A 14,851-nucleotide genomic window follows, 5' to 3' on the forward strand; every position below is an offset into this window, starting at 1 on the left:
CCGTCTCCCCCCCCCCCCCCCCCCCCCGACCCTCCCGTCTCCCCTCCGTTCCCGACCCCCCCTCCCCGGGTTCTTTGCTCGGCTTGTACTGGTCTTTAAAAAAAAGTATACTACACCATTCACAATTCAATTCAAATCGCTTTATTGGCATGATAAGTTACATCTTATGTTGCCAAAGCATCAAAATACATTTATGGTTTAGCACATAAACGCAGTTCTATTCATACAGTGTATAAACAGGTATATCCCTGAGTGTATAAATTATACATTCGCATTGTTTATATATATTCTTTTCTTAGTTTACTGGTTGTCCCTCTGTTCATGGCAAGCTGTAACATAGTGTGCCGCCAGTGTTATACAGCTTCTCTCCTCTCCCAGTAGGTATGGGAGTTTTTGGTTGTCATTCAGATTTCTGAAATCAGGGCATATTTGTGAGAATTTTTGGTAGAAATTCTCCCTGATGCCCTGATATTTTCCGCAGGCTGTGAGGAAGTGCATCTCTGTCTCCACTACTCCCTGACTGCAGTGAGAGCATATCCTGTCTTCTCTTGGTAGCCTGGTCTGCCTGTGTCTGCCTTTTTCGATCGCTAGGCTATGTTCGCTAAGTCTGTACCTTGTCAAGGTTCTTCTCAGTTTGTTATCCTTTACCATGGTCAGGTAATCAGCTATGTTGTATTGTCTGTTTAGGGCCAAGTAGCAATTGAGTTTGCTTTGGGTTTTTGTTGTTTCTGCCCAATATGTCAGATATTTTTCCTTTTGCTTAGCGACGATTGTGTTGGGTCGAATTCTTTGTGTTACCCTGTCACTGTCCTGGTGCTGGTTATTGTTAGTAGTTACTTCACTGAGTCCCAGGACTAGTTGACTGAGGGTATTCTTCTTTATGGTCAGTTCTTGGCATCTCAGGGCGTCGTAGTGATAGCATTGGGGATTGCTCATTTGTAGGTGATTCCAAAATTTGGTGGCTCTTTTTTGGATAGTGATTATTAATGGATATTGGCCTAGTTCCGCCCTGCATGCATTGTTTACTGTTTTCCTTTGAGTCCGGATGATGTGTTATTCCAGTCTATTTAGAGCATTGCCCTCCCAGTCCTAGCTTTCTCCAGGTGTCTTTGTGCCACTGCTGCGGACACCTGCCGTTTTTGACCTCACAGTAACTTTCTAGCTTAGGACATTGGTTGTCCAGCATGTAAACAACGTGGTTGACCCAATAATCCTGTCGAACATTTCTTTCATGTCAGTTGTATTGGCTTGTGAAAGGATTTCTGATATATAATGTCATAACAGTTGATATATGTGAAGTTTGTTGAGTTTCTTCACTTGACATTTGTTGAAGGGCTGTACCCCACAGCAGTACAGAATTGGGAGAATTAGTGTATTAGAACTATAGAGGTTACAGCTCAGAAGGAGGCCAGTCTTGTTTATGTAGGCTCTCTGCTATGGTATTTAAAAAATAAATGAACCCGACTACTCTTCTCTCTCCTACAATTCTATTGTGCCAGACTATACCTTTCCTGAGGGTGCTTTATGGGAGTTTAAGGAAGAGGGGAATCCAAGTGCAGAGCCTTTGTGGGTTGTTTTTGCATTTCCATCACCAATAGATTTCATCGTGATATTGGTAGAGGCCTGAACATGTTTGCTGAACCTCTGAGCTTGGGATCTGTAAAAAAAAAGAGAAGCAATAACCTATTGTAAACAACAAAAGAGATCACTTCTTCCCTGAGCCATACAGACCAAAAAGCTCCCAGATTTCAATCTGATCTCTTGAAATAGCTGGTCTCAGGCATCAGAATGAACACTGCTACAATTGGTCTCCGCAGCAACAACAACAACATCCCAAGGCGCTTCACCGGAGCATTATCGAACAACGTGTGATACCGAGCCACATGAGATAATGAGGACAGGGAAGAGTTAGGTTTTAAGGGGCGTCTTAAAGGAGGATTGAGAGGCGGCTGTTTAGGGAGGGAATTCCAGAGCTTGGGGCCTAGGCAGCTGAAGGCACGCCTGCCAGTGGTGGAGCGATTAAAATTGGGGATGCGCAAGAGGCCAGAATTGGAGGAGCGCAGAGATCTCGGGGGATTTGGGGGGTGGGTTACAGATATAGGAAGGGACAAGGCCATGGAGAGATTCGAAAACAAGGGTGAGAATTTTTAATTCGAGGCGTTGCCAGACCAGGAGCCAATGTAGGTCAGCGAACACAGGGGTGATGGGTGAACGGGACTTGGTGCGAGTTAGGATATGGGCAGCAGAGTTTTGGATGAGCTCACGTTTGCGGAGAGTGCAAGGTCAGGAGAGCATTGAAATAATTAAATCTAGAGATAACAAAGGCATGGATGAGGGTTTCAGCAGCAGATGAGTGGAGATGGAAGGTGCTATGGAGGTGGAAGTAGGCGGTCTTCGTGATGGAGCTGGTATGTGGTCGGAAGCCCATCTGTCATACAGGGTGCCAAGGTTGCAAATGGTCTGGTTCAGCCTCAGACAGTGATTAGGGAGAGGAATGGAGTCAGTGGCTAGGGAATGGAGTTTGTGGCGGGGACCAAAGACAATGGCTTCGGTCTTGCCAATATTTCTTTGGAGGAAATTTCTGCTCATCTAGGACCGGATGTCGGACAAACAGCGTGACAAATCAGAGACAGTGGAGGGGTCGAGAGAGGTCGTGGTGCGGTAGAGCTGGGTATCATTAGAGTACACGGGAAACCTGATCTGTTTTCGGATGATGTTGCCGATGAGCAGCATGTAGATGAGAAATATGAGGGAGCCAAGGAGAGATCCCTGGGGGCCTCCAGAGGTAACGGTGCGGTAGCAGGAAGAAAAGCCATTGCAGGTGATTCTCTGGCTAGGACTGGATAAATAAGAGTGGAACCAGGCGAGGGCAGTCCCACCCAGCTGGATGACATTGGAGGAGGATGTTGTGGTCAACCGTGTCAAAGGCTGCAGACAGCATGCAAAATCTTCTCAAGCTAACAGTCGTATAAGATGTAATTTGTGACTTTGATGAAGGCTGTTTCAGTTCTGTAGTAGGAGTGAAAACCTGATTGGAGGGGTTCAAACATGGAGTTGCTGGAAAGTGTTTGAAGACCAGGACCTCAAACCCAGCACCAAGCTTATGGTCTACAGAGCAGTAGTGATACCCGCCCTCCTGTATGCTTCAGCGACATGGACCATGTATAGCAGGCACCTCAAAGCACGGGAGAGGTACCACCAACGCTGCGTCAGCAAGATCCTGCAAATCGTTTGGCAGGATAGGTGCACCAATGTCAGTGTTCTCGCTCAGGCCAACATCCCCAGCATCGAAGCTTTGATCACGCTCGATCAGCTCCGATGGACGGGCCGCATGCCCGATATGAGACTCCCAAAACAAGCGCTCTACTCGGAGCTCTAACACGGCAAGAGAGCCCCAAGTGGGCAGAGTAAACGCTTCAAGGGCACCCTCAAAGCCTCCTTGAAAATGTGCAACATCCCCACCGACACCTGGGAATCCCTGGCCTAAGACCGCACAAAGTGGAGGAGAAGCATCCGGGAAGGCGCCGAACACCAAGTCTCTTCGCCGGGAGCAAGCGGAAGCCAAGCGCAAACAGCGGAAGGAGCGCACGTCAACCAAAGCACCTTAACCACTATCTGCCCCACCTGTCACAGCAACGGTAGGTCCCGCATTGGACTCATCAGTCACCTGAGAACTCATTTTTAGTGTGGAAGTAAGTCACCCTCGGTTCCGAGGAACTGCCTAAGAAGAAGAAAAGATTGTAGACCATAAGCTTGGTCTTCAAGGTGACTCCATATGTCTTCATGTAGATTCTTGTATTATGAACTTATTTTAATTATGTGCTCGTAGTAGTAGTGTATCCCTCGCACTTAAAGACGACAGTGCCAATGGAAGGGCACATAAATTTATCGTAGATGAGTGTGTTGATGCCTATGCAGGCCAATACATGATAGATATTGTCTACCACTAGTCTCTCATAACCTCATTCCTGGGGGAGTTCTCCTGTTGATTCCTCTGATGTTGCTGATCCGCACGTCTCTTGCATTTTATCTCCACACTGGCATGGTGTTGTAGCTCAAAGCCCTTCTCTCCTCTCACATCAGCATGTCATTGCCACCCATCAATGGGCAGGGTGTCCCAAGAGGCAACAACCATGTTGCATTGCTTCAAGTGAATCGTCAGTGTGCCCTTGTTGTCTGCCCTGCTTTCATTTGCCATGGACCAGTTCTCCATAAAGTACTTGCTCCGGCAACCATACGGCATCCATCCTAACATGTTCAGCCCAGTGGAGCTGAGCATTGATTATCATAGCCTCAATGCTGCTGTCAGTTGTCAGTACATTCCAGTATTTTTTTTAGTGATCTTATCCTGCCATACTTACGAATCAACGAGGGATCTTTGGGAACATATGCCACAGGACGTGGACACGAGTCACAGTGGTTAACTCTGCTGTTAATGAGGACTAAAGGTGGAGTGTAGGGTTTTCTTGGTTCAGGCTGGCACATGGCTTGCAATTTTTCTGTGGCTGTGCCCAGAATCAGCACAATGCACTATTATCAATCTTGGAAAAGATGCTTGTCTGTGTGCTTCTGGACCATTTAATAGCAAACACTTAAAATAGTCGAATGGGGATAGCACACTGTCTTTTCCTATTTGGACTTGGATTTGAACCCAGCCTTAACTGATAATTGGAAGTCTGTACCCTGTGTTTGCTCGAGTGGCCCTAAATGACATGAGATTGGGCAGTCTCAATCTGTTTCATACGATTATGTACACCTGACAACATTTCTGCTTTTTGTACAAATTAGCAATCTCATTTTAGGGTTTGGAAAGATAGCGTGCGTGAAACACATTGATAGCGGTAATGTTCAGAGATGTGGGTTGAGAAATTTCTGTGGAGTTTGCTCTTCCCCTGGGTGTGACCTAGGGATACTTGACTGGGTGCAAAAAGATGTTCCATTTCCCCGCAGTGACATCTCTTGCCTTGATGAAAACAGTGACGGTTTGGAGTTCCAATTCAAGAGTCTTTGGTAGAATTGCAAAATTATTGATTCCAGGGTGGCAACAAATGTGAGAATTTGATTGATCTAGTGAATTTGTCTTTTCCATCAGCCATAAATGAATCTTCCAATAAATCCATTTTAAACTAAGTTTTAATGTTTTCAGAATGAATTTAATCTCCATTCATTTAGGAGACTACAAAGAGTTCAATGCATTGTCCGAATTTAATCTAGCATGCATCAGTGCTGATGTTTGTGGCACAAGACTAGGCATATTTTTAAGAGAACTTTTCTGATCTGTTTGTTTCATTTATTTTACCTTCCTCTGGTTTGTTCCCCCCTTTTTTTAAACATCTGTTCCACATGCTATTTCCCCAGAGACAGATGACCTTTAACAATGTTGAATTTGAACCAACTGAGAGTAACCTCTGATTACTGTCCATTTGTGGGAAATTCCTGCCCTCTGTTCATTGTCTCCACCTGATGGCACAGCCAAGACTGGGAACTAGTTACACCCGAGAGTCATGACAGAGTCTGCCAATCAGCAATGGAGAAGCACAAACAATGTTTAAAAATATTTTATTAAATGTATTTTCAATGTAAATTAAAAAATTGTAGATGGAAGTATTCCGGCTAACCAGGACTCCTATCAGAATTTGTCTGGTTCTGTAATCTAAACGGCTCATATGCTAAACATATTTATTTGCTTTAAAAAGTCACACTTCAACACTTCAGTTCTGTCATAATTAACATGTTGTCTGTTTATTTAGGATGAGATTCTTAAAGCAGCGGTTATGAAATATGGCAAAAACCAATGGTCTCGTATTGCATCTTTGCTGCACAGGAAGTCAGCTAAACAATGCAAAGCCAGATGGTAAGTTTGACATTTTCTTTTCATTTTATCAGAAGTAGTTGTTTAAGCCTGTTAGTGAGCACAAAATAGCTGTTGTGCAACAGAATATGGGTAGTGGAAATCTCTTTAAATTTTCAAGACTGAGATAGATTTTTGTTAGGTAAGGATATCAAGGAATATGGAGAAAAGGTGGGTAAATGGAGTTGAAGAACAGATCAGCCATGATCTAATAGAATGGAGGAACAGGTTTGAGGGGCTAAATGGTTTACTCCTGTTCCCATGTTCCAAACAGATAAAAAGTATTTACACATCACAGCAAAAAGTATTTACATATCACAGCTAAAAGTAACCTTACTACAGTAAGTTGATAACATTTTCTTGCTCTTCACTATTACTTGAAGCAAAAATAAACATCCCTCACAGGAAGGTGGAATGTGGTCTTATGCTTGCAGTTGTCCACACTAAGTTCCTGATCTCGGCTTTGCTTTCTTGGGAACCACAGAGCAGAGTCCAAAGGGCGCTCTCAGATTGGGAGGGATTAAAAAGGGAGTTTTCCCACTTGCTTTAATGTTTTCAGAAGCTTTTAATGAAGTTCAATATGAAAGAATTTTTGATTAAACTAACCACCATGGGAATCCATGGTAGAACGGGGAACCAGATGAGAAGTTGGTCTAAAAAACAGGAAGCCGCGGGCACTTGTGAGAGACGCAAAAGGAGGTTTTCCTGGATTGTACCAGGTGCATTTGCTTGCCTAGCCGCAGTGAATATGGAAGAATTGGACAAGTTGGCGTGCGTACCATTTAATCTAATGCAAGGAAAATTGGGCAGGTTTCTTTATAGGTGTGTGCTCCAAACGGCTTGATTTTCCAATATTTGCTGCGCTCCAGGCAATCCAGGACACAGATGCAGGAAAATCATCCCTTTAGTGTCAGACTGGAGGGAGAGGTATGGAGTCCACAATAGTCGGTGTGTGGACAGCTGTAATTTCTAATCAGCGTAAATAACCTGAATATTAAAACTATTTGTAAGTTTATTAAATTTACAGATGACACTAAAATGGGGAGAGCATTAGAATCAGAGGATGCATTTTAAGATTTGCAGAGGGCTTGGACAAGTTGCGCAATGGGGTAAATAAAACGTAATGTTGACATATATAGAATTGCACTGGGTTGACTTCATTCTTTTTTTCCCCATTAACTCTGCCAATCCCATCGGGATCTCTTTCTTGTTCTTCTTTCATATTGGTAACATTCCACTCACACAGCCCTATCCACTTTTGCCTTTGATTCTATTCTATGTTCGTCAACTTCCTTCAGATCTACACCCTCAGCGCACATAATGTAAAATCCTTTTTCAGTACAGTGGCTGAATAACTATATCCTCATTCCTCCTCCCCATGTCTTTCAATTAGGCAATGAAAAGTGTTGCATTTCTTCAAAAACAGTTTTTTCATGTCTTTTGCAGATGTAACAGCTACTACAGTGTACTACTAACCTCTGATGGCTGCACATGTAGTTTTCTTTCATTTGTCAAATTTCTGGACCTCATTATTTCTTCTGATCTCAGATTTCTCCAGGAAACTTTGAGAAGTGTTTGGCACAAAAAAAACAATCGGCTTGGATACTGTGCCCATAGTTGGGGAAGCTCTGCCAACATATCTCTCTCTCTTTCAACTTTTCTTTCTTTTTTCAGTTTAAATTTCAAATATACTATCCTACATGTTCTTCGTTCTCACCACATTACAACCTCACTGTTACTATCACTCAGCACACAATCTCCTAACTTTTTCTTTCAAAACTAGAACTTCTCTACCCTCTTCCTTCTCCAATATTTGGGCTTTTAAAACAAAAGCAATGTTTCCTAATGTTACTTCCTGATTTATCTTTTCTTTTACTTCTTTCAGCTTTGGTAGTGCCCTGAATTATAATCCTTAGACCTTTACTTTAAATGAAAAAGGATTCCTTGTGTTCACCTAGATCTGTCAGTCATTATTCCAAAATCTTGTTGGCCTTAAGCTGAGAGCACCAATAGAGAATTATAACATATTAAATGGTATTGAAAAGGTAAACCTAGAGCACTACTTCATTTTGTCACAAAAGTTGAATGAGCGGGGACAAGTTCAAAGTGTTTGCAGACAGATCTTGTACTAATGTAGAGATTTTCACAAGGAATGATGGTCACTTGGAATGGATTTCTGGTCAGAGTAGTGCTAGTAAAACTTCTGCCCTTTAAGAGTCCCTTGGGTGCTGTGATGGGTGAGCTAAGTTGGGTTGAATGGCCTTCCTCGTTTGCATTTATCTTGGGTATGATTCACTGCTTTGATGTCACCTAATGCAAGCTTAATTTTGAGTTGATTATCTGGACATTCTATGGCCAGTAAAAAGTGTATAGTGATTTTTTTTCAATTAAAACCCTTTTGTGAGCTTTCATTATTATCAAAATTTCCAGTTTATTGGCTCTCTAAATCAATACTGTAAAAATGGATGTACAAGTTGTACATTGGGAACCACATAATCAAAGTGTTGTGTGGTCATTGTGCTTGTGTCAGTCAACAGCCCATAGGTTTAAGATGCAACTGATTTCGGATGCAGATCATTCAGCTTCACAGCATAGATTAAGTACAGGTAATATTTCAGTGATTTTTAGGCACAATGCTTCATAAAATGGGACCTATAACAGTGAATTGTCTTATTATGTATTTATGTATGTTTCATTTTCTTGTAAAGTGTTCTTCAATTATAATACTTCTTTAATACTGCATTCATGTCATGATTTTCAAGTTGTGTGTGCTTCACTTTGCAAATTACAGTAAAAAAATCTCTCAATCCAAGCCAGTGGATCTGCAGACTTGCTTTTCATTGTTTTATCTAATTAAATCATGTTTTTGCTATTTTTCACAAACAAGGTATGAGTGGCTGGATCCAAGTATCAAAAAGACAGAATGGTCAAGGGAGGAAGAAGAGAAGTTACTTCACTTGGCAAAGCTCATGCCAACCCAGTGGAGGACCATTGCTCCAATTATTGGCAGAACAGCTGCCCAGTGCTTGGAACATTATGAGTATCTTCTGTAAGTTGACAGATAATGTGCCTTGAAATTTAAAATCTGCGACCTGATTGTTTTCTTTATTTCAATTCTAGTTTTAAATTGAGAGACAGATGTTGCATTATCAAGAATTCACAAGAGTGCAATTACTTGTGACATTGCTGGTTAGTTATTCCTTGTGTTCAATAGAAAGAAAATCTCCCCATGTTTCCATTGAGTAAAAACACTATAGAGGAAGTAGGAACAGAGAAAAAAATGTCTGCTGAAACCCAGGGGAAAGCTTATATTGCCACTGGGGCGACTTGTAATTGAATAGAAATACCTAAAAGCTGACCAAGCACAGTACTGTAGATTATGTAATATGTTCCAAGTTTTTATTTGAGTGGAAAAACAGCCCTTATTGATAGATTCTATTTGACACAGATGCAAATCATTTACTTAAACTAGCAATTTGTTTTTTTTAAACTGTTAAACACCACATCTAGATGACAGATTTGGGGAAAGGTGTATTTTTTTACACTGGTATGTTATTTACTTATGATTTGGGATGGTGTGCCTAGTTTTCTAGCGTTGCCTGCAGCTATCAGGAATTCAGTAGATAATTCCACTTACAAGTGGCAGACAGGGTAATTTAATCTGTCTGCGGTCTTCACCTTTTTCAAGTCCTGTGATAAGCGTTAGAATGTGTAAATTGACAGGCAAATTGCTCTTTCAATTTTAAGATTGCCTTATCTATGAGTTGCTACTTATATAAAAAGCTGCAGAGACCAAATACCCTCTTCCTGCGATGTAGAGGAGAAAGGGATTTTTGCACAGGAGAGGCTCTTCAAGCCAGATATTTGAAGGGCACTTTTTATTTGAAAGAAATCTGTTCCATATTTCAATAACCTACTCTTAACATTTCCTTTCTGTTGGGATTTCCTACTTCTTTCAATATTTTGCTGTCATAAACATCCTTTCCTGATCTGACTTGGAGCTAAGTTGCTTCGATACTCAGAAATGGTATAAACTTGGTACAAGTGATTTGGACAAATCTGATTCCCAGCAAACCACCAATGATTATTGGTCTGCTAGAAATCAATGTACAAATAGCCCAAAAGCATTTACAGTATATGGTCACTTGTTGCATATGAGAAGTGCTTTCACTTGGAAATCAGAATTTAAAAAGGGCGTCCTATTGAGCATGCATGATTTATTCTCTGTGAACCATAGGTCTTTGTATTCTGCATTAATGACAGATGATTAATTTTTTCATTTACACATTTTTGCACCAATTTAAACTGGTTTTAAATGTTGTTTTAGTGAGAAGCTATCATGAAGGAAACTGAAACGTTTGTACATTTCCTATGCACAAAAGATTGAACCAATTACCATCATATTGCCATTGTAATATTTAAAGCCTCCATACTGTATAGTTGAAGTAATCAATTTCTTTGGTTGGATCAAGTGATTTTGATTGTTTAGATTTGTACACAAATTGTAGCACAAAAATGTCATTGGTGTGCAATTTGATTTTTTTTTCATTCATGGGATGTGGGCATCACTGGCAAGGCCACCATTTATTGTCCATCCCTAATTGCCCTTGAGAAGGTGGTGGTGAGCCGGCTTCTTGAACCTCTCTAGTCTGTGAAGTGAAGGTACTCCCACAGCGCTGTTAGGCAGGAGTTCCAGGATTTTGACCCAGTGATGATGAAGGAATGGTGATATATTTCCAAGTCAGGATGGTGTGTGACTTGGAGGGGATGGTGTTCCCATGCGCCTGCTGCCCTTGTCCTTCTAGGTGGTAGAGGTTGCGGGTTTGGGAGGTGCTGTCGAAAAAACCAGTGAATGTGTAAGGTGGTGGATGGGGTGCTAATCAAGCGGGCTGCTTTGTCCTGGATGGTGTCGAGTTTCTTGAGTGTTGGTGGAGCTGCACTCATCCAGGCAGGTGGAGGTGAGACACTTGCCACAGAATATCCAGCCTCTGACCTGCTCTTGTAACCACAGTATTAATGTGGCTGGTCCAGTTAAGTTTCTGATCAATGATGACCCCGCCGGGTCAATAGTGGGAAAATTCAGCAATGGTAATCCTGTTGAATGTCATGGGGTGGTGGTTATACTCTTTCTCATTGGAGATGGTCATTGCCTGGCACTTAAGTGGCAAGTAACACTCGCACCACACATCAGCCCAAGCCTAAATGTCGTCCAGGTCTTGCTGCATGTGACATGGACTACTCCATTATCTGAGGAGTTGCGAATGAAGCTGAACAGTGTGCAATCATCAGCGAACATCCCCACTTCTGACCCATTGATGAAGCAGCTGAAGATGGTTGGGCCTAGGACACTGTCCTGAGGAACTCCTGCATTGATGTCCTGGGACTGAGATGATTGGACTCCAACAACCCCAACCATCTTCCTTTTGTGTAAGTATGACTAGCCAGTGGAGAGTTTTCCCCTGGTTCCTATTGACTTCAATTTTACTAGGGCTCCTTGATGCCACACTCTGTCAAATGCTGTCTTGATCTCGAGGGCAGTCACTCTCGCCTCACCTCTGGAATTCAGCTCTTTTGTCCATGTTTGGACCAAGACACTAATGAGGTCAGAAACCGAGTGGTCCTGTCGGAACTCAAACTGAGCGTCAGTGAGCTGGTTATTGGTGAGTAAGTGCCGCTTGATAGCACTGTTAACGACACCTTCCATCACTTTGCTAATGATTGAGAGTAGACTGATGGGTCGGTAATTGGCCGGATTGGATTTGTCCTGCTTTTTGTGGATTTTGCACATACTGACTATTTTAGAAAATCACTTTTTTACAAGATTTGTTATGCAACATGTTTCAGAGACAAGGCTGCCCAGAGAGATCAAGAAGAAGAAACTGCTGATGATCCCCGAAAGCTTAAACCTGGCGAGATTGATCCAAATCCAGAAACGAAACCAGCCAGGCCTGATCCAGTCGATATGGATGAAGGTACACCTCAGTTAAAATTAGTAATGTTTTAAGGATGGCTCTGTAGTGCTTACTTTTGAGCTACCAAATTGTTACTCAAAAAAAATATTGTAAACAATATTGCAACATCCTAATTATGTATGACAATGTACTGCACATTTTAAAAATGTGTATACATCTATCTATAATTACATTGTGTTGCACGTGGAGAGTCAAGAGCATGTGCAGTATTCAGGTTAGGCTGAATTAGAGGATGGGGGGTGGGTATATTTGGACCCAAGTGGGGGAAAAGGGAAGTGGGAGGGGAGTAGAGGATAGGGGGAAGAGGAGAACAACAGCGGGGGTAATTTAAGTACATTATCTCATGTGGGATGGGGGGGTTATGGCACAGCACGAGGTGCCATTTCCTCTTCAGTCCAGTGAGCTGCTTTTCACTCCTTCATTGCTTTGACTTTGCTTTCAGTAGCTTGCTGGGGAGATTTCCTTCATCTTTTCATTGTGCCAGTTTCAATATCATGTGAGGGAATGGTTTGTGAGAGATGCAGTTTTAGATTAATACATTCCCATGTTGTTTTAAGCCCTTTGCAGCTAGAAAGATTAAAGGAGGTTGAAGGAAATGATCGGCTTTCTGCCATTTCTCAGCAGCAGAGGTGGGGGTGTGGCAGTTATCTGGTGGCTATATGGCGTGGTCTGAGAGCATGGGTTTCCACAGGGGCAATGGGTGACGGACAGGCCTGATTACCAGCAAGTAGCAGACTTTGATGTGGCAGGTCTCCATGTAGTCGTGTTTGCTGTTCCAGACACTTGATTGAGAGATGAGAAATCTAATTTTTAATATTCTACTAGAGAGAGGGAGAATATAGTATAAACATTTACATTCCTATTACTTTGCTGCACTTCAGGAAATGCTTACTTTTGGCCAGGGAGTCTATGGTAAGCATAAAAAGATTCCTGGGCTTCAATCCCATGTCAGTAAAGCTGGATCTATCTTGCATCCTGAGCGACACTGACTTCTCAAGGAAAGCTTGGTGTAAAGAGCCAACAGAATTTCAGTATGAGTTTTGCATCTGAACAAAATAAGTCATGTGTTTGAAATAGAGGGCTTAGTAGATTTATGGAACTCCTGGAGAAGATACAGATCATTTAGATAAACCTAATAGTACAGCTTTAGGGCCAATTAGAGTCTAGCTGATCTCTTGATGTGCAACATTTTTTAGAGTCTGCTTGAGAGAGGAGGTGAGAGACAAGATAATTGAGACAACGCTTCACAACCAGGCTTAGGGTGCAGTTATATTGCAACGTTGGCATCTTAGAACAGTAGCTACAATATAAACACAGCCATAGATGTTTCCTCCAGCAGTCACTGTTAATGTATATCATTGGAAATGATGGTATCTGTAACAGGACTTTGGGGATGTGGCATTACATAATGAAATTCAGAAATGTAGCTTAAAAATAACATGAGAACATCATGCTGTTCAAAGTTGCAATAAAAGTGTTCCATGCATGCAGGAGGGTCATGTTGATTTATCATTCACTGTTGGTGTTCCAAAAGATATGCCAAACTCGATTTAAAAAAAGTTTCCAACGGTTCTTTGGCAACTAGATTTGTGACCTTGCTGTTAAGATTAAAATGATTAATGAATCTTGTTTAATGAAAATTTAAATGGAAAGTGCCATTTGATCATACTTGTGTATCTAACCATGCTGTAATTGTTGAAGGTCCTTCCCAAATAATAGAAACATAGAAGATAGGAGCAGGAGTAGGCCATTCGGCCCTTCGAGCCTGCTCCGCCATTCAACGAGATCATGGCTGATCATCCAAACCCTAGCACCCAGTCCCTACACCGACAGCCATCCCAGCCAAGCCCTATCCCCGTAACCCCACGTATTTAATCCCCCCTAACGTTAAGGGTCAATTTTTATCATGGCCAATCAACCTAACCTGCACATCTTTTGGACTGTGGGGGGAAACCGGAGCGCCCGAAGGAAATATTTAATGATCCAGTTTAACAAGAAAATAGTGAAACCCTCAAGCATAGACGCAGGTGATATAGTACAGGAAACTTTGGTTTGTCCGGAATATTCAATCTAACGGCAAAAATCAGGAGCCGTTTTCTATTTTTTTAGTTCTCGTTGCTTTTTTTTTTCCCCAGTCAAGCACAGTAAGGTCTGTAGCTATAGCAACAGCTTCAGCTACAGACGCTTGCAGCTGCAGCCGACTGTTTTGAAGCTGTTGCTAAGCAACAGGGTTTGTTGATTCACACGGAGCTTCTCAGTTCTGTATGTTTAAACATTAACTCTGGTATGTCCGGCACTTTTGATGTTACGGCACCAGCTCGGTCCCGTCAGTGCCGGATATCAGAAAGTTTCCTGTAACTGGAAATCAAAAAATGGCAGACTTACTAAATAACTACTTTGTATCGGTCTTCACAGTAGCGGATTAGCATAAAGTACCAGAGATGCAAGGAAAACTAAAAATAAATCAAGGGGCGGAACTAACTCTATTCAATACAAGTTCTTTAAATGGAAAAAAATACTGAGGTTAAAGATAGGCAATCTCCAGGACGCAATGGTTTCCACCCCAGGGTTTTAAAAGAAGTAGGTGAGGAAATTATTGATGCATTAATCATGATTTTCCAAAACACACTCGATTCAGAAATTGTCCCCTTGGATTGAAAAATCACCAATGTCACTCCATTATTTAAGACGGGTAGGAGAGATAAACTAGGAAATTATAGGCCTGTTCATCTAACATCAATTGTGGGCAGGTTATTAGAATCTGTTATTAGGGACAGACTGAGCATTTGGACAAATACGAGCTGATCAGAGAGCCAACATGGATTTGTAAAGGGTAAGTCATGTCTTCCAAACCTAGTTGAATTTTTTGAGGAGGTAATGAACGTGGTAGATAAGGGAGTGTCTATGGATTTTATATGAACTTCCGGAAGGCATTCAACAAGGTTCCACATGAGACTGTTAACAGAAATGAGAGTGCATGGAATTGGAGGCAACCTATTGACTTGGATAGGGAATTAGTTAGGAGGTA

General features: G+C 41.9%; 1 protein-coding gene across 1 annotated transcript in view; it reads left to right on the forward strand.

Annotated features, from left to right (window-relative positions):
• Positions 1-14,851, forward strand: part of cdc5l (CDC5 cell division cycle 5-like (S. pombe)) — an 80,025-nt gene that overhangs the window by 1,033 nt on the left and 64,141 nt on the right. Inside the window, exons 2-4 of the mRNA XM_085997042.1 lie at positions 5,751-5,854; positions 8,739-8,900; positions 11,696-11,823. Of these exons, the coding sequence (XP_085853168.1) occupies positions 5,751-5,854; positions 8,739-8,900; positions 11,696-11,823 (394 nt within the window). The remainder of the gene's footprint in view (positions 1-5,750; positions 5,855-8,738; positions 8,901-11,695; positions 11,824-14,851) is intronic.

This window comes from Somniosus microcephalus, chromosome 9, assembly GCF_052327205.1.
Source record: "Somniosus microcephalus isolate GS21.2 chromosome 9, FLI_Smic_1.0, whole genome shotgun sequence".
NCBI lineage: Eukaryota > Metazoa > Chordata > Chondrichthyes > Squaliformes > Somniosidae > Somniosus > Somniosus microcephalus.